At 38.9% G+C, this 26,362-nt stretch overlaps 1 protein-coding gene across 3 annotated transcripts in view; it reads right to left on the reverse strand.

The window, feature by feature from the left end:
- The window catches only part of CTNNA1 (catenin (cadherin-associated protein), alpha 1, 102kDa), a 218,346-nt gene that overhangs the window by 171,290 nt on the left and 20,694 nt on the right, over positions 1-26,362 (reverse strand). For 2 of the 3 annotated variants that reach the window (XM_006891184.1, XM_006891182.1), the window contains 2 exons: positions 8,113-8,279; positions 6,603-6,722 (listed from right to left, as the gene is read on the reverse strand). In XM_006891184.1, the coding sequence (XP_006891246.1) occupies positions 6,603-6,722; positions 8,113-8,271 (279 nt within the window). In that variant the 5' untranslated portion in view covers positions 8,272-8,279. The remainder of the gene's footprint in view (positions 1-6,602; positions 6,723-8,112; positions 8,280-26,362) is intronic. The other variant, XM_006891183.1, reaches the window with a different exon arrangement.

Below are 26,362 nucleotides of genomic sequence, written 5' to 3' on the forward strand. Positions count from 1 at the left end.
GTTAGGGGAAGGGTTAGGGGAAGGGTTAGGGGAAGGGTTAGGGGAAGGGTTAGGGGAAGGGTTAGGGGGAAGGGTTAGGGGAAGGGTTAGGGGAAGGGTTAGGGGAAGGGTTAGGGGAAGGGTTAGGGGGAAGGGTTAGGGGGAAGGGTTAGGGGGAAGGTTTAGGGGAAGGGGAAAGGGAAGGGGAAGGGTTAGGGTTAGGGGAAAGGGAAGGGGAAGGCGAAGGAAAGGGAAAGGGAAGGGAAGGGAAAGGGGAAGGAAAGGGAAAGGGAACGGGAAAAGGGAAGGAAAGAAAAGAAAAAAGAAAGAGCCTCCTGCCAATGTCCTCCAGGGTCTAAAACATACAGAAGTAGAGGAATTCTTCCAGAAACACAAAATAAGGAAAAATATCACCAGTTAGTGAGGAATTCAGTGGACAATACTCAGATGGAGAATAAAGTTTCCACCAATCTGGCCCTTAAGATGAAATGAGTGGTAATTTTATTCCTAAGAGAAGCATTAATTTATAGGCATATACACCAAGGTTTGTTTCATAAAAGCCATTTTGTAAAAAGCAGTGTGCATCCTACAGTCAGCTCACTCAATGACTTTTCTCTGAGGTTAAGGTAAAGAAATCAGGTCAAATGACAACTAAAATGACTGTGCTGTGGTGGACTATTCAAAAGACTTTTCTAGCTATTGTGGACATAACTCTCAGTACATAGATTGTTGCTGCTGTATGTCATCAAGTTGGAGATTACTCACAGCTGACCCTCTAGTGAGTTTTTAAGGGCTTTAAACTGAACAGGAGGAGAATGCCTCAGAGAGTCTTCCCCCAAGAAGCAACTGGTAGATTTGAACCATGTGTCTCCGAGTTGGCAGCACAATTTCTTACCACTAAGCCACTAGAACTTCCTGATATCTAGGTTGCGTCTGCTGATGTTAAGCGTTATCAATTCTACCACAATTCTGTCTGAAGACTAAAATGCACCTGACTGAAGTCATGGGTCTTTTCAACAACTTGCTATGCATCGAAAAGTCAGACACTTAATAGGGAAGACAGAAGAACTGATGTCTTTGAATTGTGGTGCTAGAAAAATAGTACTGAGTAATTCCATGGACTGCCGAAAGGACAAAAAAGAGGTACAGCTAGGATGTTCCTTGGAGGCAAGGATAGTGAAACTTCATCTGACATACTTTGGGCATGTTAGGAGGGCCAGTGCTCCACTCTTTGGAAAAGAACCTCATACTTGGGAAGGTGCAGGTTCAGCAAAGGAGGGGAAGACTCTTAATGAGATGACTTGACACAGTGATTGTAATGGTGGGCTGGAGTCTGTCAGAGATGACAATAGCATAAGATAGGGCAAAGATTGTCACCACTGAGACAATCGGCAGCCTCATGATGGATGGAGAAGACTATGGTTATTAACAATTTCATCTTGCTCAGATCTACAAACACCTTTCCCACCAGCAGTCAGGAAATCAAAAGATGAGTTGCTTGTGGTCAGGGACCTCTCCAGAGTGCTAAGGAGTAACGATGTCAGTCTGGAGACTAAGGGATGCCTGATCTAGGCCATGGTCTTCTCAATTCCCTGCTATGCATCTGAGAGATGGACAATGACTAAGGATGACAGAAGAAGAAATGATGCTTTTGGGTTGTGGTATTGAACATACTACGAATGCCCAAGAGAACTAACAGGTTTGTCCTAGAGCAAGTAAAACCAGACTGCTCCTTTCGAAACACCATCTTATACACTTCTGACATGTCTTCAGGAGAAGCCAGTCCTTGAAGAAAGAAATCATACATCAAAGGGTAGAGGGTCAGGCCAGGAGAGGAAGATTTAGTTGAGATAGACTGACAACAGAGATTGGGGCAAACAGGGGCAGATGTGTCAGAGACAGTGAGATGTTTCAGAGACAGGGCTTGCTTCAGGGCTATTGTGTACAGAGTCACTATGAGTCATAGTCAACTCATCAGCACATAACAACAAGGAAACGAAATAGCTTGCTAACAATGTAATAATAACTTTCGAGTAGAAACATGCAAAAAAGAAATATGGCTTGCTAACATGATGATGGGTTAGCTTTTCTATCCAGTCAGGTTTAAACTGGGCAGGGTCAGAGGCAGGTAACACGAATCTCATTAGCATCAACAAAGAAGTAACAGAAAATTGTAGCACATTATCTTGGCCAGAAATTCTTGCACAGGACAGAGGAAAACTGAGAAACAGCAGCAATGGCACTAGTGGTGTCAGAGATCAGAGATAATGTGAAACAGAGTCAAGTTTGACCTGGTGACCCATGGAGCCAGAGCCAAGAGCCTTCGTCTAGGCTTACTGTCAGACTGGGAGTGACACACAACTAGCACAACAAAAAGAACTAGGTAAACTTTCCTGAAATGCCTTAGGGGGCAGAGCCTAAAGCCATGAAGTTGAGGGTCAGAGAAAAGCCTACCTGTAAAGCATGTCTGAGAAGAGACTGCCCTTACTGAAGAATTATATCCCAAGTGTTTCCAACCTAAGCGGAAACCTGTTACTTCCCTAACAAAGCCTTGCAAATGTGAGTATTATCTATGAGTTGTGTGGCCACTACAACAAATTACTGAACCCAGTAGTATAGTATTGAGAGCCATGAGAGAAAAATAAGCTACTTGTGATGTGTTAACAAGACACGTCAAGGAAAGAATAAATGAATAAAAGCACAATGGGCTTGTACTAAATAAATGAACTAAAGAAGTATGCCAAATCTTATTATTGTGTGTATTGAAAATATTAAAAATGAGGATTTTAAATGCTCACAATCCATCTGATTGCAGCTTGTAAGTAATATAAACTTAACACTATGGCTTGAAACAGAAGTAACTGCAACTATTCATTGATTGCCCACTGCTGAAGAATTACTCAGTCCTAGATAATCAGCACTTACCATATATTATTTAATCTTCTGAACCCTGTGAAGTAGAGATTATGTATTATTGAAAATAACAATGAATAAAAGTTACTCAGAAGTTTCCAAAGAGGATGCTGGTATATACTGGACATTTTCTATAGTGACAAGCCTCCCCCCTTGATCACCAATCCAAATCAAACCTTTCTCCCACCATGTCCTCATTTTCCTCTTAACTTTTTGGGTGTTCCTGTCCTCAGAAAGGCTATTCTATCCCAGGGCAAAAGACAAATCCTGTTTACTCTGAGTCAAGTACCTGATTTTCTCTAGTCAATGATTAGTGAGAAATGGGCAAGCTACATAACTCACAATGAATATGCTACTAAGGGCGTAAATTGTTATTACCTAAGCGGACAAAAACCAAAATTGAACATCTGAACAAACCCATTACAAAAGAAGAAATTGAAAAGGTAATAAAACAGCTTCCAACCCAAAAAAGCCCTGGACCAGACGGTTTTACAAGTGAATTTTATCAAGCATTCAGAGAAGAACTGTCACCAATTCTACATAAACTATTTCAGAAAATAGAAAAAGATTAAATTCTCCCAGACTCATTCTATGAAGCAAACATAAGATACCAAAGCCAGGAAAGGATACCACCAAAATAGAAAACAATATGGCAATATCTCTTATAAACGCAGATGCAAAAATCCTGAATACTGGCCAAAAGAATCCAACAATACAGCAAAGAAATAATTCATCATGACCAAGTGGGATTCATAACAGGTATGCAAGGATGGTTCAACATAAGAAAAACAATTACTGTAATTCATAATATTAACAAAGCAAAAAACAAGAACCACATCATCCTATCAACTGATGCAGAAAAGGCCTTTGACAAAATCCAACACCCTTTCCTGATTAAAACACTCAACAAAATAGGATTAGAGGGGCATTTCTTCAATGCAGTAACAAGTATTTATGAAAACCTGAGAGCCAACATTGTTCTCAATGGAGAGAGGTTAAAGGCATTCCCTTTAAGAACAGGAACTAGGCAAGGATCCCAATATAACCTCTCCTATTCAATATAGTATTGGAAGTCTTAGCGATAGCAGTAAGACAAGAGAAGGAAATAAGGAGTATTCAAATTGGCACAGAGAAGGTAAAATTATCTCTCTATGCAGATGATATGATAGTATACTTAGAAAGCCCTAAAGACTCATCAAGAAAACGATTGGACACAGTGAACCAATTCAGCAAAGTAACATGATACAAGATCAACATACAAAAATCAGTTGGATTTCTCTAGAGTGAAAAAGAGAATACAGAGCCGGAGCTAAGAAAAACAATTCCCTTCACAATAGCGAGTCACAAGATTAAATACTTGGGAGTAAATATAACCAGAAGCATAAAGGTTCTATTCAAAGAAAACTACAAAACATTACTACAAGAAACTAAAAGTGACCTGGAGAAGTGGAAGAATATCCCTTGCTCATGGACAGGAAGACTCAATACTGTGAAAATGGCAATACTACCAAAGGCAATTTACATGTTCAATGCCATCCCAATACAAATACCAATCCCATTCTTCGACGAGATGGAAAAGGTAATCTTCAGTTTCATTTGGAATGGGAAGAAGCTCCGAATAAGCAAAGCACTCCTTAAAAATAGAAAAAAGGTGGCTTCCAACATGACGAAGAAAATGAGAAACAATGGTCGTGCCAAAAAGGGCCACAGCCATGTGCAGCCTATTTGCTGCACAAACTGCGCCCGGTGCATGCCCAAAGACAAGGCAATTAAGAAGTTCGTAATCCGAAATATAGTAAAGGCAGCTGCTGTCAGGGACATTTCCAAAGCGAGTGTTTTTGACACCTATGTGCTTCCAAAGCTCTATGTGAAACTGCACTACTGTTTGAGTTGTAACATTCACAGCAAGGTGGTTGAATTGTTAATTTACAAAGACAGAAACATATAAGAAATAGCTTCTTTTTTTCCACTGGACATGTTGATTTGTGCAAAAGTCATGCCAAGAGGTTCTGTGAATGTTTAGTAACAGGATACATATAATGGCAATGCTGGAAAAAGACAAGAAGCTAGAACTTCAGGTTCTGACTACAACCCAGGAATCACTCAACTGGGACTACCAGTTAGTAAGAAGATAAATCTCCCATTTTTCAAGTCATTTTAAAACGAGGTTTTTCTGTAAACTGTCTGTAAACTGTAGTGCAAGGTTTTATACTGGCCGTGATAGATGAGGAAGAGATTGAAATTATTAACAGCTTCAGTTTGCTGGCTCCACAATCAACACTCTTGGTACCAGAAGCCAGAAAATCAAAGTACGAATTACACTGGGGAAAGTGTACTGTCAGAGACCTCTCCAAAGTACTAAAGAGCAACAATGTCAGTCTGGAGACTAAAGTGTACCTGATGTAGGCCATAGTCTTTGTAATTACTTGCTATACATCAGAAAGCTGGACAATGACTAGAAATGATAGATTTGAGGCCTTTGAGCAGTGGTGCTGAAGAAGAGTACTGAATATACCATGGACGGCTAGGAGAACAAAAAGGTTCGTCCTAGAGAGGGTGAGATCAGGCTACTTCTTGGAGGCAAGGATTCTGAAGCTTCGTCTGACACACTCTGGACATGCTACAAGGAGGGACCAGTCCTTGGAGAGGGACATCATGCTTGGGAGGGACAGCACGAGAGAGTAAGACCCGTGATGAGATGGATTGATTTAGTGACTGGGGTGATGGGGGTAAGTATGTCAGAGACAATGCGACTGGCACAGGATAGAGCAGGGTTTAGGGTTACTGTACATATGGTCACTATGAGTCACAGGTAACTCAATGGCTCATAACAACTACTGGCCTAGTTTACAGGGAACTGCACTGTTAAACCAAAGACCAAGCCTCTCTGGTAGTATGTACCCACCAGCAGTTCCACTGGACAAAAATGAGCAATCTCCTCCTATGTGATTTATAGCCCTGGAAACTTTCTGGAGGATCAGCTATGAATCAGGTCCAACTCCACAGCAATGAATTTGAATTGGAGTAAAAAGGTAAGAATTCATCATTTTAGATTTAAAAAATATAAAATCTAAAAGCTTAAGTTTAATCAGGACTAAAGTTATATGGAACAGAACATTTCACATATGCATATGCACAGCAGAAACCACAAGTATACAGCATCCCACAAGAAAACAGTGAAAAGGTTTCAAAGGAGTCCAGGAGTAAAACAACCAAAATCTATTAAAGTTTGGAGAAACAGGCACACAATTCCATGTGGCACACAAAACAGATTCATAACAATGCATAAATTATCAAAGATTAAGAACAATTTTAAAAGTAACAAAATAGAGAGTTGGGACAGTAGTGAAGATATTTTCTGAAACAGAAGTAATTCAAAGGTGTTTAAATAGGTTTTTATGTTTCTTTACGTGTTAATTAACTTCACCACCCACTCAGTTTAATCTTCAGATGCATCTAACAAAAAGACTTATCACCTCTCCAGATACTATCATCACTTTCAATGACAGAGCAACATAAAAGTAAAATAATCATGCTTTATTAATAGCACAATAGTAAAAATAGTAAAAGGATGCCTCTTAGATTAACTGATTATGTGAAACCATAGGCAGAAGGAAGCAATGATTCCTTCAAAAACCTTGGGTAAATGGATTTTTCTCAATAAATAACAACATAATTGGTTTAAATATATCCCCAAAACATGATTATACCTGCTGTCTTTTGGCTGCCATAATATTCAACTTATCCACTTCAGGTTTTAGGGCTTTATACTGTATTCCTAAGTCTTGTTCAGTGCCAGCATTCCTCAGTTTCAAGATACCATCTTCCACCTATAAAATATAAGCCCCCCCAAAAAAGATAGATCAGTGACACAGAAGAAAGATCTGGCAATCTGCTTTCATAAAGAATTCTCATGAATGCCATTGTAGTGTTAGCCTAAAAGCTGACTTTTTTTGTCATTTAGCCTCTGATCTCCAGCTACCTTCACTGCAGACATATGGTCTTACAAATCATTAACAGCTGTGGGATTAGGCTAAGTTCAAGAACGCTTTCCACACTGGGTAGCAAGAGTTAAGGCTATGACAGCAAGACTCTGGTGAGAGTGTGACTTTGGTGGTGGAGAGACTGTGGCACTGTTGTGGAGAAACTTTTGCAAGGTGTGACCTGAGGCTTCCTGCATTTGTGATAGCCACCGTTAAAGGTTTGGCTCCTCCTGCTGGGTATTTGAAGGAGAAGCTGACTTCTAAGTGCTCTGATGTAAAGCTTGCTAGATGATTTGAGTTTGACTGACTGCTGAAACAGGATTTTAATTTGGCTCTGAAACCAGAGGCTAGACTAATTGAGCAACTGTGCCTTGGAACTGTATCAGACCTGTATTGGGTGATACTTTCCAACTTATTTCCCTAATAAACTCCATTCTCAGTACCACAACTCTAAGTCTGTGAGTCAATAATGAATAAACGAGCCTCTTGTTGCTAATGGGGCTCTACAGGGCTGAGCTACAGATTCTTAATCTGCTTTCCACTCTGGGGCAGTGAGGGGCTATGTCATTCTTATTCCCTCTGGCCCTTTCAGAGAGATGCTCCTGGCCCTGTGACTCCATGGCCCATCTTCTCCTCTTTAGACAGCCCTTGAGTCAGTCAATTTCAACTGACAGTGACCCTCCATCTGGGTTTTGAAGCTATAAGTCTTTATGAGAGAAGACTGTTCACCCTATTCCGGCAGAGCAACAGCTGGTGAATCTAAACTGCCAATCTTCTGCTTAGCAACAAATATATTATATACTACAGAACCAGAGTTCCTTCCATAAAGATTACAGATTTAAAAGAAAAAAAAATCCTATGGGGCAATTCTACTCTGTTGCATAAGGTTGCCATAAGTCAGAATCAATCTGATCACACCCAACATCAATTCAACTTTGGAATTGTACTAGTACAAGAATCTAGTTAATAATTACTACAAAAAGGGACAGAGTCAAAACAATATCTTTGCTACAAGTTCTTCATTAGAAACATGGCAGCTTGGCTCACAGTGAAGTCAGCATCATATATATATATATATTCTTCAATTAGAGGATTAAGTGGAAATTACACAAAAACATTCCTGGCCCATTTAGGTAAATCAAGTTCAAACCTCACTAAACCATAAGGAATGCTGTAATAAGGCCAGCAGCTACCTCACTGTGATAAAATAAATTACAGCCATAGGACTTGTACTTACAACTTTCAGCTGAACTAGTAATTTGTAGACATCTGCCATGTCAGCCAAAATCAGCAGCCGGGTAACAGCAGAGAGTAAAGCTCGAGCAGCTCGAACCATGTTGCCACGCTTCACAGAGGAGCAGGGATCATCCGCAAACTCTCCTGCAGCACCCTTCATTAAGTCACCTGTTTTAGAATAAAAACACAAATTCAGCAAGAAGGCACCTGAATAAGTAGTCCATATTCTTATAAATTAAAATAGCCCTAATGTTAATACTTCATGCATTAATTTAGTTCAAAGGTTTTACTTTTGTTTCCTTCTGATTGCTTTATAGATGTCTTTAGGAAAAGAAATCTTCATTATACGGCTAGTGAAAGCACAACATTCCTAATTTGGCACTACATAGCAACAGGCTTAAAATGCTTCTTCCTTTTGATCTAATAATACACTTTTCTAGAATGTATTCTTAAAAAAACAAACAAACCCAAAACAAACAATTCACACAACTGAGTGGGTGAGAAGATAGATCTAATGCAATCTACTCTCACACCCATGGGATACAGAAATCTGGCAAACACTATGTAGATGAATGCTACTTCATTAACCAGTCCAACGATCCACCATGCAAAACTCTTTTCTCTCATAGTAAAATATTATCAACAACTCAAATACTTCACAATAAGCACCTATGTAATTAAGTTACTGGGTAGCCTAACTAGTGACAGCTATACAGATGTTAATGTATATATAAAAAATGTTAAGGTTTATGATGAAATATTAAATAGCAAAGGAAAATTTTAATTATGTGGCCTCTTAATAGCAACAGGGGAAAATTGGAAGTCAAATACAAATAAATTATAACTAGGTTACAATCTGATTCAGTAGTCAGTACTTCTTAAAGCATTATGACAATGAACATGCATTCCATCTCTATATAATAGAGGAAATATGAGTTTAAAATGTGTAATAGATTTAGCTATAGTTACTAGGATTATTCAATCTATACAATCCTCACATTCAACAATGCTAACAGGCTATTTATAACACTGCCTGAAGAAAAAAAAATTATCAAATTACTTCACTGTTATGAGTGATTGTCTGGGGGTTCTTTCATTCCTCTCTTCTTACAAGTGTTAATAACCAGAAGACTAAGGTGTGTCTTGTCCATCTGTTGTACTGGCAGCACCTACATGGTGACTATCTTTGGATTTGTATAAAAGCAATTCCTTTCTCCCTTAAGGTTGAAGTCAAAAGGTCATTCACTGTCCTATTTCTTCAATGAATGAAAAAAAAAAAAAAAACAAAAACACTGCCTAGCTATTTCTGAAAAGATTTACCAAATATTACTTGACTATTAATTTTTGTTGCAGAAATAAGCCTGGGGGTGGGGAAGTGTAATCCTAATTTACCCTCAGATTCATAGTCACCAGGCTTAGAAAGAGAGAGTACATTAAGCATAAAGATATTGTTGCTAGGTGCCATCAAGTAAACTATGACTCACAGCAACCCTCCGAACACATCTGAACATTGCCTTATCCTGTGCCATCTTCACCATCTCTAATATGCTTGAGCCCACTGTTACAGTCACTCTGTCAATTCTCTCTTATGCTGACTCTCCACTTTTCCCAGCATGATAGCTTTTTTCCAAGGTCTGGTCCCTCCTGACAATATGCCCAGAGTATGTGAGACCAAGTTTCACCATCCTTGCTGCTATGGAACATTCTGGTTGCACTTCCTCTAGCTATACTTGGTTTTTTAGCACTCCACAGGATATTTGGTACTTTTCTCCAACAACACAATGTAAAGGAACAAATAATAGTTCTGTCATCCTCATTCACTGTCCAACTTTCAGATGCACAGCAAGTAATAGAAAGGATCATGGCTTGGATCACACACACATTTGCCCTAAAACTGACATCCTTGCTCTTTGAGAGGTCCTTGACAGATTTTTCCAATATGACAAGTCTTTTATTTCTTGGTTGCTGTTTTCATGAGTGTTGTTTGTGGATTCAAGTAAGATGAAATTGTTGACTACTTCAATCTTTCCTTCATCTATCATCTATCACTATTGGTCTAGTGGTTACACTTTTTGTTTTCTTAATGTTGAGACGTAATTCATATTTAAGTCTTCAATCTTCTGCATCAAGTGTTTCATATCATCTTCACACTTCCAGGAAGTAAGGGTGTATATAACACAGGTTTTATGCTGTTGATAAGTCTTCCTCTAATCCTGATGCCACATTCTTTATCATACAGTGCAGTTTCTCAAATTATTTGCTTAGCATACAGAACAAACAGGCATGGAGAACAAAATATAACCCTGGCATACAATTTTCCTGATTTTAAACCATGCAGTATTCCCTTGTTCTGTACAGATAAGTGCTTCTGGATCTATATGTACAGGTTTTGCATGAGCACAATGAAGTGTTCTAGGATTTCCATTGTTCTCAGTGTTAGCAACCATGCGGTTGGTAGGTGCTCTCAAGTGCAATTCAAAGAAACCTTATGAACAACAGATCTGAACCCTGTCGTATGTGCACCATCCTTACCATCCCCGACATACTTGATCCCACTGTCAGTTACTATATCAATCTACCTTGTTGACAATCTTCGTTCCTCACGCTAGCCCTTCACCTTTCTAAGTATGCTGTCCCCCTCCAAAGAACACCCTCTCATTATAATGTGTCAAAAGAAACTGTAATGCATTTCTTCCTGCTTCTTAAAATATTTTTCTTACTTGTAATTTGACTGAAAGTTTACAAATCAGTTTTTTATTCAACCATTCATAATCACTGTTCCATAACATTAATTATATTATCTATAATGTAATCACACTTTTGTCTCTTTAATGAAATTATGTTGATCCTCTCCCAGATTTTTATCTGATCTTGCCTTTCCCTTCATCTACCCTAACATGCCTATATCTATTTACTAATCTTTACCTCCCCCTCATTTTCATCCCCAGCAAGCATCCAAAACAAGTCTGGGTATAAATCTTTCTTTAAAGTTTTACAATAGTAATCTTACAGGACTGAGGAGGACCTGAAGTGCTTGCTGCAGAGGGTCAAGGACTGCAGCTTCCAATATGGATTGAGGCTCAACGTCAAGAAGACAAAGATTCTCACCACTGGACCAATTGGCAGCATCAGGATGGATGGTGAAGAGATTGAGATTGTTCACAGCTTTAGTTTGCTTGGCTCCACAGTCAACACTCTTGGCACCAGTACCCAGGAAATTAAAAGGCGCATTGCCATGGGAAAGTCTGCTGTTAGGGACCTCTCCAAAGTACTGAAGAGCAATGGTATCTCTCTGGAGACTAAGGTGCATCGGATACAGGCCATGGTCTTTGCTATCACTTGTTATGCATCAGAGTTGGACAATGACCAAGGAGGATAGAAAGAGAATTGATGCCTTTAAGCTGTGGTGCTGGAGAAGAGTATTGAGGGTACCATGGACTTCTAGGAAAACAAACAGATTCATCCTAGAAAGGGTTAAACCGAGTAGCTCCTTGGAGGCAAGGATTCTGAGGCTCCGTCTAACATACTTTGGACATGTTGTAAGGAGAGACTGGTCCTTGGAGAGGGACATCATGCTTGGTAGGGTGGAGGGACAGCGCAGGAGGGGAAGGCCCTCTATGAGGTGGATTGATTCAGTGACTGGGATAATCGGGATGGGTGTATCAGAGATGGCGCGATTGGCACAGGACAGAGTTTAGGGCTGTTGTACACAGGCTCGCTATGAGTCACAAGTGACTCCACAGCACATAACAACAACAACAATCTTACAGGAGAGCTCTGGTGGCCTAGTGGATATAGTTATACTGCCAACCCAAAGGCAGTTCAAACCCACCAGCAGCTCTGATGAGCTATATCCTTACCTGTGAGTCACAGCCTCTCATTAGTAAGTTATGACTTGGTTCCAATACTATGACACTGAGTGAAGAATGTGTCTCACACAGTATTTGTCCTTTTATGACTTATTTTTTCATTCAGTATTTATCCACACAATATTATGTCAACTATCTAGTTTGGTAATTATAAACAAGAATGTAATGGTGGGTGTGCATCTATCCTCTCAAAATTCTTACTTCTTTAGAATATATACTTAGTAGTGGGATTGCTGGATCAAATGGTGTTTCTATTTCTTTTTTAGAAAGAATTTTATCATTTAAAATAAAAATTTTCTTGAATCTAATGCACTCTTCTTTATTTTGACAGATATGAACATATGGCAATCACTAAGAATACAAAAAGTTAACAATGATCTCTAGTAGTATTTTACAATTCTGTTATTAACGAATTGTGTTTGGTAAGGGATCCATGTGCTCAACTGCTACCTTCAAAGGCACTCATATTGTCTTTCAAGAAATCTTTACTAAGTACCTTCTAAACATTGGACACTAGTCTATGTATTTGGGATAAAGATGAACTAACTAGGTTTATAACACTCTGTTCCAGGGAGCTTGCATTCTAGTGGGAGAGAAAATATGATAACATAGTAAATAAATCCATCAGTCAGTTTGACAGAAAACAGTACAATGAGGGAGTGCAGATTGGCAGGCAGAACTAGGGGAGCGGTGACCAAACATACAAACAAGATGTGTTAATGGTAATTGGTGACTGGATGCAAATGTTGGAAACAGTGAAGAAAGGAAGGTAGTGAGAAAGTAAGAACATCTTGACAATAAAATGATCAAATTTTTTATATCTAATGATTTATTCATCACAGATTCCTTTTTTAAGAACCACGAACAGCAACTTTACACAAGGACATCACCAGGTAGACAAAACAGAAACCAGACTGACTATATTTGTGGAAGAAATAATTTCAGCAGCTCATTATCAGCAGTCAAAACCAAGCCAGAACCAAAATATGATTGCTTCTTGGCCTTTTGGCTAAGATCAAGTATAAGAACAAAAATATGATCTTAAGTCTATCCCACCTGAATTTAAAAATAATCTTAAGAATAGGTTTGAAACATTGAACACCAATGATTGATCACCAGGTGAGTTGTGGATGTTGTTGTTGTTATGTGCCATCGATTGTCCTGTGACTAATAGTGACCCTATGTACAACAGCATGTTCTAAACCCTGTTCTGTTCTGTGCCAGTCTCATTGTCTCCAACAAACCCACCCCCACTATTCCAGTCAGTGAATCACTCTACCTCATAGTCTTCCTCTCCTGCGCTGTCCCTCCACCCTTCCAAGAATGATGTCCCTCTCCAAGTCCCTCCTTGCAAAATGTCCAAAGTATGTAAAAAATTCAGAATCCTTGCCTCCAAGGAGCATCCCAGTTTAACCCTCTCCAGGCTGAACCTGTTCATTTTCTTAGCAGTCCATGGTATATTCGATATAATTCTCCAGCACCACAGCTCTCCTTCTATCCTCCCTAATAATCGTCCAGATCTCTGACACATAGCAAGTGAATGCAAAGACCACGGCCTATATCAAGTGCAATTGGTCTCCAGAGTGAGAACATTTTTCTTCAGTACTCTGCAAAGATCGCTAACAGCAGACTTTCCCATCAAAATACGTCTTTTAATTTCCTGGCTGCTGCTACCAAGAGTGCTGACTATGGAGCCAAGCAAACTAAAGCTGCTAACAATCTCAATCTCTTCACCATCCATTCTGACGCTGCCAATGGCCCAGTGGTGAGAATCTTTGTCTTCTTGATACTGAGCCTCAATCCATATGGAAGGCTGCAGCATTTGACCTTCTGCAGCAAGCGCTTCCGGTCTTCCTCAGTTTCAGCAAGCAAGGCTGTGTCATCTTCATAACGCAGACTGCTGATTTGTTGAGTTGTGGATGACATCAAGAAGATCATCGATGAAGAGAGCAAAAGATCAGCATAAACACAGAGGAGAAAAAACCAAAAAGGGTGTTAGAAGAAACCTTGAAAATTGCACTAGAGAATCAAGAAGCCAAAACAAACAGAAGAGAAACAATGCAGAACTATTTTAATGAAATATGCAGAGACCTAGGAGTACAGAATAAAAAGAACAACCTTTTTCAAGCAAAAAGAACTGAAAAAAAAAATTCAAGCATTAAGCTGCAATACTGAGATATGCTATGGGTAAAATACTGAATGATCTGTTGGTTTTGTTGCTTTTAGGTACCATCGAGTCAAGTATGACCCATAGCTACAATATGAACAAAAGATCTAACTGCACCCTGTCCTATTGTGTGCAATGCTCACACTTTATGACACACTAGAGCCCACTGTGGCAGTCACTATAACAATCCACTTGACTGAGGATCTTCCTCTCCTTCATTGACCCTCTGCCTTTCCAAGTATGATGTCCCTCTCCAAGAAACAGCCTCTCCTAACAACTTGCCCAACATATGTGAGGCGAAACTTTTATCATCTTTGACTCCAAAGAGTACTCTGGATGCACTTTCACCAAGATGTATTTGTTTGTTCTTCTGGCAGTGCCTGGGATGTTCAGTACTCTTCTCCAACATCAATCATAGTCAAAAGCATCAATTCATCTTCAGTCATCTGTAATAATTAGGAGAGATTTCTGACAGCCGACTTTTCCCAATGTAATACAACTCCTGATTTCATGACCGCAGGTACCAAGGGTGTTGGACTGTGTGTCCAGGTAAGATGAAGTTGTTGACAGTTTCAATCTTTTCTCCATCTATCATGGTGTTACCCATGTCTCCAGTAGTTAAGATTTTTTTGTTTTCTTGTCATTTAGATGCAATCCATATGGAAAGCTCTATTCTTTGACCTTCTGCAACAAGTGTTTCAAGTCCTCCTCACTTTAGGCAAGGTTGTGTCATATCCATAACATATGTTTACTGATGAGTCTTGATGCCACATTCTTCTTCATAGAGTCCAGTTTTTCAAAGTGAATGATCTAGAAAGCATCAAAAGAAGAGGAAGGAAATACATAGAATCACTGTACCAAAAAGAACTGGCCCACAATGAAATCTTTCAGGAAAGATCATATTATCAAGAGACCCACTAGTAAGAAAGGAAGAAGTTCATGCTGCAGTGAAGGCACTGGTAAAAAATACGGTCTCAGGAACCAATAGGATACAAATTGACATGTTTCAAAGGACAGATGCAGCCCTGGACATGCTCACCAGTATATAATTTAAAGGACAGCTGCCTGGCCACCTGACTGGAAGAGATCCATACTTGTTTCCGCTCCCAAGAAAAGGTGTTCCAACAGAATGTGGAAATTATCTGGCAGTATCATTAATATGACATGGTAGCAAAATACTGAAGATCATTCAAAAATGGCCAGAAGAGTATGTAGATACAGAACAGCCAGAAGTTCAAGCTGAATTTAGAAGAGGCTGTGATACAAGGGATCTCACTACTGATGTCAGATGGATCCTCGCTGAAAGCAAATACAGTAAGAATATGTATTTGTTCTTTATTGACTATGCAAAGGCGTTTGACTGTGTGGATCATAAAAAACATTGTCTAACATTGAAAAGAATGAGAATTGCAATACACTTAATTGTGCTCAAGTGAAAACCATACCTAGACCAAAAAGTTGTTGTGCAAACAGAGCAAGGGAACCCTGCATGGTTTAAAATTAACAAAAGTGTGTGTCAGGGTTGTATAGTATCTCCATACTTAATCAAATCTGTATTCTGAACAAATTCTTTTAGTAACTGGACTCTATGAATAAGAACATGGCAGCAGGACTAGAGAAAGACTCATGCCTAATCTTCAGTTCACAGGTGACACAATCTTGTTTGCTGAAAGTGAAGAGGACTAGAAACACTTGCTGGAGAAGATCAAACACTTTCACCTTCTTTATGGATTGCATCTCAACATTAAGAGAACAAAAATTCTCACTAGTGGACTTACTGGTAATATGATTACCGCTAGAGAGAGATTAACTATCAACAACATCATCTTAACTTGGATCTACACAGAGAACCAGAAGTTAGGATATCGGGAGGCAATCCTGCACTGGAGGAGTCAGCAGTCAGGGACTTTTTCAAAATACTGAAGAGTGATGATGTTAATTTGAGAACAATGGTGTTCCTGATTCAGATTAGTCTTTCCAATCACTTGCTATGCTCCTGAAAGCTGGACAATAAGGATGACAGAAGAAAAATTGATGCCTTTGGACTGCAGTGTTGGGAAGCAAGTACTGAATATTTCTCTCACGGACTGACAAAAGAAAAAACAGCTATGTCTTAGAGAGGGTGCTTTTTGGAGGCAAAGACGATGAAGCTTTGTCTGAAATACTTTGGACAAGTTGCTAGGAGCTTGTTATGTTGCTAGTTATTCCCTGGAGAGGGACATTATGCTTGGAAAGGTAGACGAACAGCAAAGGAGAGCAAGATCTTCAATCAAGGAGACTGACACAGTGCTACAGCAATGGGCTTGAGTATGTCAGAGACTGTGAGGGTGGCACAAGACAAAACAGGGTTTAGATGCATTGCTCATAGAGTTCAAATTTGTTGTTCATAGGGTTGCTGCAAGAGCCATACCCAACGCAACATTTACAGTCTAATTTCACTATCTTCATTTTTAGTTACTGTAGAAGAGGTTCAGATAGGATCCAATCTATTTTGTTAAAGAGAACATTTTATGACAGCATGTTGTCTGTAATCAATGGTGAAACCCAAAAGAGTAAAGTTACTTTAAGACATTCACCTGGAAATGCTTTTGTGGACCAGCAAACAGACTGCTCTATAAAAACGACAGATGCTTTGAGGTCAAGAGTAAAGTCATTTAAATGCAGTCATATTATCTATTTGTTTTAGTATCTATTTCACAGCCATACACTGACTTTTAATCCCCTTCTCCCATTGATTTCCTGAGTTATTTTGCTCTAGTCATTTTGCTCTCCCACCTCAACATTCTTTATATGTGTAAAATTCCCTTTTTCTTCTCAGACAGCTATTCTACATTATACCTGTTAACCTGGCAGCTTTCAGACTTCAAAGTAAAAAAAACTAGCATTGTCAAATTTCTTTTAAAAATCTATAAAGTAAATAAAACTTTGGCCAATACAACACTAAAGACTTTAGTTTTCCACATATGTTATTTAATATAAAGTGTCCAAAGAGTTGCAAAGTTCCATACACTGACTGGTACAAAGGGATATGGAAAAAACCATGGACAACCATGGAGAGGATAACCTCTCCATAATTGCTGAGAAACTGAAATTAATTCATATAATTATCCCAGAGATGCTTTAAAATAACTTTGTGGGGTATCACAATTTAAAAAGCAGTTTTTCATTTCAAAGTCAATTCAGGAAATAAGCATTTGATATTAAGTTATTTCAATACTATAAACCCATCTGAATAAAACAGCACCCAGAAAACAATAGATATCTCAATCCACCTTCTCCTCAGTCCCATGGGGTGAAAGAACTTTTAAATTTTTATTTTTTCCACTTGACAGGATGGATCCAAAACAAAAAGTTAAAATAGAGTACCACACATATTCATGTTCTCATTTTCCTTACTAATTCAAGTGTGCCCTGCTGCTATTCAGAAACACTCTAAAGAGAGGCACTTACTTCCTGATTACACATTCAAATAAATGCATAACATGTACTTCAACTTGGAATCACTTTCTTAAGAAATTAACCAGTTGAAATGACATTACTGCAACATCATGGTGGATGTCAAACCAAAGCCAAAATTTTAATACCTATAATAACTTCCTCATTGACACTATATAAATATATTAAGGCAGGAATACTATCTATCCACTGTAAGTTAAAGTTATTATTATCCTTGTTAGTGTCACTTATTTTTGCAAGTTTAACAAGAAAAAATTAAAAAGAAGTCGAGGGGGAAAATGGCAAAATTGACAAGAAACATTAGAATTTAATTGTACCCTCTTTTCCTCACTTTCTAAAAAAGCCTAAATCAGAACTCAAGGTTTTACAAAGCAGCATATGCTCACACCAGGGTAGTGATCCAGAAGCAGACAGCATCCTTGACACATCCTAAGTCTAAGAAAATATAGCTCCTACCCTAGAGACTTAGAGTTTAACTTCAGGACATAAAACACATGTATGACAACCAGTTAATGATTTTTTTGAATTTATATTTTGCTTTTATTTCTCAAGTCAAATGAAGAGCAAGAGAAAATGGATTAGATGGTGAGAACAGAGAAACAGGGGTCAATAACAAAACATTTTTAAATTAATCACATCCTCAAGAACATATGAAGGGTAGGAACTAGATGGACCAAAAAGACTTATACAGGAGACCTTGCTATTCAGAAGTTCACATAAAAAGAGAGCTCCACAAAGATGACTGAAAAGAGGATGAAAATTTATCAAGATGGCAATAAAAAGCCAACATCACTAACAAATACGATGCCAAAACTCAAAAGAATTTGAAAGAAATCAGCTTAAGTCTTGTTAGGCTTAATGAAGAAAGTGATTACACTAATATGAAAACTTAAAATGTTTCACTGCTAATGCTTTTCCAGAGTCCTGTTATCAACACTTTTTGAAATCACATACCCAGAAATATTTGTCTTTTATTTTTTTCTCTGAAAAATTAAAGCGCCCATATGTAAGATAAAGCTCATGATCCAAATCTGGTTAAAACCACACTAACCAGACCAGACAAATTAAAATGCAATCTCTCTCAGACAAAGCTCTATGAAGTCTTTATACTAGCAACTCAGGTTCCTGCCTACCTCTCAAACTTTACCTGAAACAGTAACTACAATTGCTGTGTCCTGATATATTCCTCTGAAGTTGTCAGCATTTGCACCGGACAGGAGACCAACTTTTACTTCCTTCAATCTGACTTGATTCTCTAGTCAGTTGCCAGGGAGAAAATTATGCCTCAAGAGTCTGACAGCTTATGCCCAATAAACTTTTTGTCAAGGATGAAAAACATTTTCCATAAAAGTGCCAAGACTGACAATGAAACACACATATATTTTTCTTCACACTATATACATTATCATTCAGGCTGCAGTCAAGCAGCATCTGTGTTTTGGACCTCACTACACAATTAAGGAAAATTAATGTCATGCAAAAGTTTTTAACTGTGTGGATCACAACAAGCTGTGGCTGACTCTGAGAAGAATGGGAATCCTAGAACATTTGATTGTGCTAATGCAAAACCTTTACTTGGACCAAGAAGCAGTCAGAACAGAGCAAGGAGACACTACATGGTTCATAATCAAGAAGGGTGTCCGTCAGAGATGTATTTTGTCTCCAGTCCTTTTCAATCTGTATGCAGAACACAGATCATCCGAGACGCTGGGCTATACGAGGAGGAATGTGACATCAAAATTGGTGGAGGAGTCAACAACCTGCGTTATGCAGATGACACAACCCTGCTTGCTGAAACTAAGGAGGACCTGAAGTGCTTGCTGCAGAAGGTCAAGGACTGTAGCCTTCAACAGGGGTTAAAGCCCAACATCAAGAAAACAAAGATTCTGACCACCGGGCCAAGACTGATTGGCAGCATTGTGACAGAAGATGAAGAGACAGAAATTGTTAACTTCCATTTTTGATTGGTTCCACAGTCAACACTCTTGGTACCAGCAGTCAAGAAATAAAAAGATGAATTAAATTGGGATAGTCTGCTGTCAGAGATATTTCCAGAGTACTGAAGAGCAGCGAAGTCAGTCTGGAGACTAAGGTGTGCCTGATCCAGGCCACAGTGTTCCCAACTGCTTCTATGCATCAGAAAGCTAGACAATGACTGGGATAACCGAAGACAAATTAATGTCTTTTGAGTTGTGGTGCTGGAGAAGAGTATTGAATATACCATAGACTGCTAAGATATCTAACAGATTCATCCTAAAGTGGGTGAAATGAGGCTGCTCCTTGGAAGAAAAGATTTCAAAGCTTCATCTAAAATACATTGGCATGTTCCAAGGACGGATCAATCCACAGAGAGGGGCATCATGCTTGAGAGGGTGATGCAACAGTGCAAGAGAAGAAAACCCTCAATGAGATGGATTTACTCCATGACTGGAGTAATGGCAGTAGGTGTATAAGAGACAATAAGGTTGGCTCAGGAGGACAGAGCAGGGTTCAGAGCTGTTGCACATTGGGTCACTACTGAGTTGCAAGCAACTCAATGGCACATAACAACAAGGTAATAAGAGGGAAACAAGTTTTTTCCTGCTGAAACGACACAACTAGGATGATTTCTCAAACTAATGGCAGACATTTTGTCAAATATAAACCAAATGAAATAATTCAGTCAAGTTGTTTCAGACAGATACCCTCTATCACGTTTACGAGGCTGTACATCTTCATGGGAGGAGACTGTCGACCAATCTTTCCTGGTGAATTTGAAAAACTGACTCTAACTTAAAAAAAAAATCAGCATGCAAAGGGTAACTAAGTTTATTAGTACTTATCACAACCCTTAGTGGGTCCCACAAGTACTATCATGTATGTATGTATGTATGTATGTATGTATGTTATCAACAAGAAAAAAAGACATTTAAAATGTTTAACATTATCACACAATGTTAATGTTTAAAAATAAACAATAAGCTTGTTCCCCATTCAGGTTAGTGAGTGATTCCACATCCCCATCCACCCCAGCTCCAGGGAACTGTGGAGGCTCTGCAGAGAGACCAGCCCACCACCCTTGGGACTGAGCAAACCGACACCTTCCCTATCCTATCCAGATTGACCCAGGCAGATGTAGAACACTTGAACAGACCTATCACAAAAGAAGAAATAGATCAGGTCATAAAAAGACCTCCCCATAAGAAAAGTTCTAGACTAGATAGTTTCACAACTGAATTCTACTAAACATTCAGAGAAGATCTAGCACCAATTCTACTTATATTATTTCAAAAAACAGAAAAAGAAAGAACACTCCCAGAGTCATTCTATGAAGCAAAGCATAACCCTAATACTGAAATCAGGCAAAGACATTACCAAGAAAGAAAACTACAGACCAATATCTTTCATGAATACAGATGCAAAAATCCTTAACAAAATCCTAGCCTATAAAATCCAAAAGCACATTAAAAAAAATTTTTCATGACCAAGTGAAATTATTCATAATAGGTATGCAAAGATGGTTCAACATAAGAAAAACATCAATGTAATAATTCACCACATTAACAAATAACGAACCATATGATCTTAGCAATTGATGCAGAAAAGGCATTTGACAAAATCCAATACCCGTTCCTGATAAAGACCCTCAGCAAAACTGGAATAGAAGAGAATTTCCTCAAAATAGTGAATAGCATATAAGCAAAACCAAGAGCCAGTATCATTCTCAAATCGGGGGAGGAGCATTTTCCTTGCCAGGAACCAGGTTAGGGTTCCTGCCAGGAACCAGGAACAGGGACCAGGTTAGAATGTCACTATCACTCCTCTATTCAATATTGTATCAGAGGTACTTGCTGGGGCAATACAACATAAGAAAAAAATAGAAAGCATCCAGATCAGCAAAAAGATGGTTAAAATGTCACTATATGCAGATGACATGATAGAGTACACACAAAACCCCAAGGACTCAACAAAAAAGAAAAAAAAAAACTGTTAGAGCTAATAGACCAATTTAGTGGAGTAGCAGAACTTAGAGAAAGAAATAAAAGAACTACCATTTACAATAGCCAAACACAAATTGAGATACTTGGGAGTGAATCTAACTAGAGACACAAAGACCTATATAAAGAAAATTAAAAGATACATTTCCGCAAGACACAATAAAAGTAAAAAATACAATAAAACACAATAAAAATAAATGGGGAAATGTTCCCTGTTCATATATGTTGTTATGTGCTGCCAGGTCGCTTGTGACTCATAGCGACCCTATGTACAACAACTCTAAACTCTGCTCTGTCCTGTGCCACAGTCACTGAATCAATCCATCTCCCAGAGGGCCTTCCCCTCCTGCACCTGCCCACCACCCTCCCATGATGTCCCTCTCCAAGAACCGGTCACTCCTTATAACATGACCAAAGTATGTCAGACGAAGCCTCAGAATCCTTGCCTCCAAGGAGCAGCCCGGTTTAACCCTCTCCAGGATGAATCTGTTTGTTTTCTCAGCAGCCATGGCATCCTCAGCACCCTTCTCCAACATCAAAGCTCAAATATTCATGTGTGTGTGTGTGTGTGTGTGTATTCAAAGCTCAAATATGTTCATATATAGGAAGACTCAAATTGTGAAAATAACAATCCTAGTAAAAGCAAAGTATGTGTTTAACCCAATCCCAATACAGATACCAAATTCATTTCTCAAAGAGATTGAAAGGGTAACTGTCAATTTTATTGAGAGAAAAGAGACCCAGAATAATAAGCAAAGCACTTCTAAAAAACAAAAATTAAGTGGGAAGCATAGCACTCCCTAACTTCAAAACCTACTACACTGAAGTAGTAACCAAAACAGCTCGGTGCTGGTACAACTGAGAACCCAGAATTAGACCCAGCTAGCTATCTGTGGTCAGAGAACTACTAGAAGTGCTGGTTGGGTTTAGAAAGGGTCGTGGTACTAGGGATACTGTAGCTAGTCTTAGATGGATCTTAGCTGAAAGCATCAGAGGAATGTCTATCTTTGTTTCACTGACGATGCAATGGTGTTTGACTCTATGGACTACAACAGTCTGTGGCCAACTCTGAGAAGAATGGGAATCCCAGAACACCTGAGCGTGCTTATGAGAAACCTGTACTTGGACCAGGAGGCAGTCGTCAGAACTGAGCAAGGGAAGGCTGCATGGTTCAAAACTGAGAAGGGTGTACGCCAGGGAAGTGCCCTATCTCCATACCTTTTCAATCCATATGCAGATTCATCCAGGAGGCTGAGCTGTATGAGGATAAATGTGGCATCAGGATTGGAGGAAGACTTATCAACAATCTGTGTTATGCAGATGATACAAAACAACACTTGGCAATACCATTTCAGACAAGTGTCTTATATCAACAGTTTACAAAATCCTACAGGGCCTCCACAAGAAAAAAGACTAACAACACGATTACAAAATGGGCAAAAGACATGGAAAAATTTTCACTGAGGAAAATATCTGGATGGCGAACAGACACATGAAGAAATGCTTCAAATAACTGGCAATAAAAGATATGTAAATCAAAACCACTATGAGATACCATCTCACTCCAGGAGCACAAAGTTTAACAAGACACCAAGTAATAAAGAGGAGAGGATGTGGTAATGTAAAAACTCTTATACACTGTTGGTGGGATTGTAAATGGTACAACCACTCTAGAAGGCATTTAGGCGTTTCCTCAGAAAGCTAAACACAGAAATTCTGTATGATCCACCTATTACACTGCTTGGAATATACTCCAAGACAATGAGAACTGAGACACAAATGGAGACTTGTACACCAATGTTCTTAACAGTATTAATCACCATCACAAGAACATAAATAGAAGTCTAACCACCATAGAGTGGATTGAGAAACTATGGTAAATTCACACAGTGAAATATTATGCAGCACGCAGGAATAATGATTTTGTAAATCACTACCTAACTTGGGAGGGACTGGAGAGCATTATGCCAAGTGAACTAACTTAGTCCTATAAGGACAAATGCTGTATGAGAACATTACTGTAGAATGAGTTTGAGGATTTAAGGGGAGGGGAGCAAACGGTTAAGGATGGGCAGGGTGAAGGAGGGTGGTTAATCATGCTGCTGTTGTCTGGTGCCTTCTAGTCGAGTATGACTCATAGCGATGCTATGAACAAAAGATCTGAACCCAATTTTATCCTGAGACATCCTCTCACTTCCTGACACACAGAGCCCACTGCAAAAGTTACCGTGTTAATACACCTAGTTGAGGCTCTTCCTCTCCTTCGCCAACCCTGCACCCTTCACAGCATCATGTCCTTCTCCAAGGAATAGCCCCTCTTAGTAATATGCCCAAAGTGTCATCATTCCTGCCTCCAAAGAACACTACAGCTACACCCTCTCCAAGATTTATCTGTTTGTTCTTGTGGCCATCCCTGGGAAGTTCAATGCTCTTCTCCAACACCACAGCTCAAAGTCACTGATTCTTTTTCTATCATCCTTACTGACTGTTCAGTTCTCAGATGCAAAGCAAGTGATTGGAAAGACCATGTCCTGAATCTAACACACCTTAGTCCTCAAACTGACATCATTAATCCTTAATTATTTGGAGAAGTCCCTAACTGCAGGTTTTCCCAGGGCATTCCCTGAATGCTGGTACCAAGGGATCCAATTGTGGATCAATTAAAATCCAATACAATTGTGGATCCAACCACGATGAAGCTGTTGACAGTTTCAATCTCCTCTCCACCCATCATGACACTGCCTACTGATCCAGTGGTTAAGAATCTTTGTTTTCTTGATACTGAGATGCAATCCATATTGAAGGTTGCATTCCTTGATCTTCTGCAAAAGAAGTTTCAAGTTTTCCTCACCTTCAGCAAGCAAGGTTGTATCATTTGCATAACATAGGTTATTGATGAGTCTCCTTCCAATCCTGATGCCACACTCCTCTTCATAGACTACAGCTTTGAATAATTTGCTCAGCCTACAGATTGAATAGGTATAGAGACAGAGAATACAACCCTGACATACTCCCTTCTCAATTTTAAACCATGCTATGTTCCCCTGCTCTGTTTGCACGACAGCCTCCTGGTCCAAGTACAGGTTCCGCAGGAGCACAATTAAGTGCTCTGGAATGCCCATTCTTTTCAATGTTAGTCACAACTTATTATGAGCCACACAGTCAAATGCCTTTGCATAATCAATAAAGCATAAATACACATTATTTTGATATTCTTTACTTTCAGCAAGGATCCACCCGACATCAACAATTACATCCCTGGTACCTCTTCTAAATCAATGTTGAACTTTTGGAAGTTCTCTATCTATGTACTGTTCCAGCTGTTTTTGAATGCTCTTCAGTAGTATTTTTCTCGCATGTAATAGTAATGATATTGTTCAACAGTTTCCATTCAATTGGATCACCTTTCTTGTGAATGGAAACAAATATGGACCTCTTCTAATCTGTTGGCCAGATAGCCATCCTCCAAATTTCCTGACACAGATTGGTGAATGCATCCAAGGCTGCATCAATTAACCGAAATAATAATCTATAGTATCTCATCGATTCTGGGGCCTTATTTTTTGTCAATGCTCTCAATGCAGCTTCTACTTCCTCCTTCATTACCATTTGCTCTTGTTCGTACAGTACTTTCTGAAATTTTTCAGTGGCAATCAATTTTCTCTGATACAGTGATTCTCCATCTTCTTTTGATGCTTTCCGGGTCATTCAATATATTGCCCATAAGATCTTTCAATATTGTGACACAAGGCTTAAATTTGTTTTTCAGTTCTTTCCTCTTGAGGAATGCAGACGAGTTCTTCTCTTTTTATTCTCCAAATCCAGCTCTCTGCACATTCCATTATAATACTTTGCTTTGTCCTCCTGAGCTGCCCTTTGAAATCTTCTGTTCAGCTCTTTCACTTAAGACATGTTTTCCTTTTGTTTTGGCTTCTCGATGCTCCAGTGCAATCTTCAGAGTCTCTTCTGGCATCCGTTTTGGTTTTTTTCTTTCTCCTATGTTTTTGTAATGACCTTTTACCTTTCTCATAGACGATACCCTTGATATTATCCCACAACTCATCTGGTCTTTAATCACTGGTGTTCAATGCCTTAAACCTATTCTTAAAATGATCTTGAAATTCAGATGGAATTGATTTAAAATCATATCTTACTTGCATAGAAGTAATTGATGATCTGAACCACCACCACCTTAACTAGTTTTCACTGCTGATATTGAGCTTCTCCAATGACTTCTTCCACAAATATAGTCAATCTGATTCCTATGCAGCCCATCAGGTGAGATCCATATGTAAAGTCATTGTGTTTTAAAAAAAGGTATGTGCAATGAATACATCATAATAAATACAAAATATAATCATCCTATTTCCAGCATCATTTCTATCACCAAGCCTGTATTTTCCAGCTACTACTCCTTCACTGTTTCCCACTTTTGTATTCCAGTCACCAATTATTTTTAATGCATCCTGATTGCACGTTCAGTCAATTTTGGACTGCAAGATTTGGTAAAACTTCTCAATTTCTTCCTCTTTGGCTCTAGATGCAGAAGTGTATATTTGATTAATAGTCGTGTTAACATGTCTTTCTTGTATGTGTATGAATATTATCCTAACACTCATCATACTGTATTTCAGGATAGAACTTGAAATTGACTTTTTTTACTATGAACACAACACTATTGTTCCTCTGCTTTTTATTCCCTTCATAGTGTATCATAGGATCAACTGATTCAAAGTGACCAAAGCTGGTCCATCTCATCCCACTAATGCCAGTATGATGTTC

This window comes from Elephantulus edwardii, unplaced genomic scaffold (genome assembly GCF_000299155.1).
Source record: "Elephantulus edwardii isolate Elephantulus edwardi_28Jun2011 unplaced genomic scaffold, EleEdw1.0 scaffold00095, whole genome shotgun sequence".
Lineage (NCBI taxonomy): Eukaryota > Metazoa > Chordata > Mammalia > Macroscelidea > Macroscelididae > Elephantulus > Elephantulus edwardii.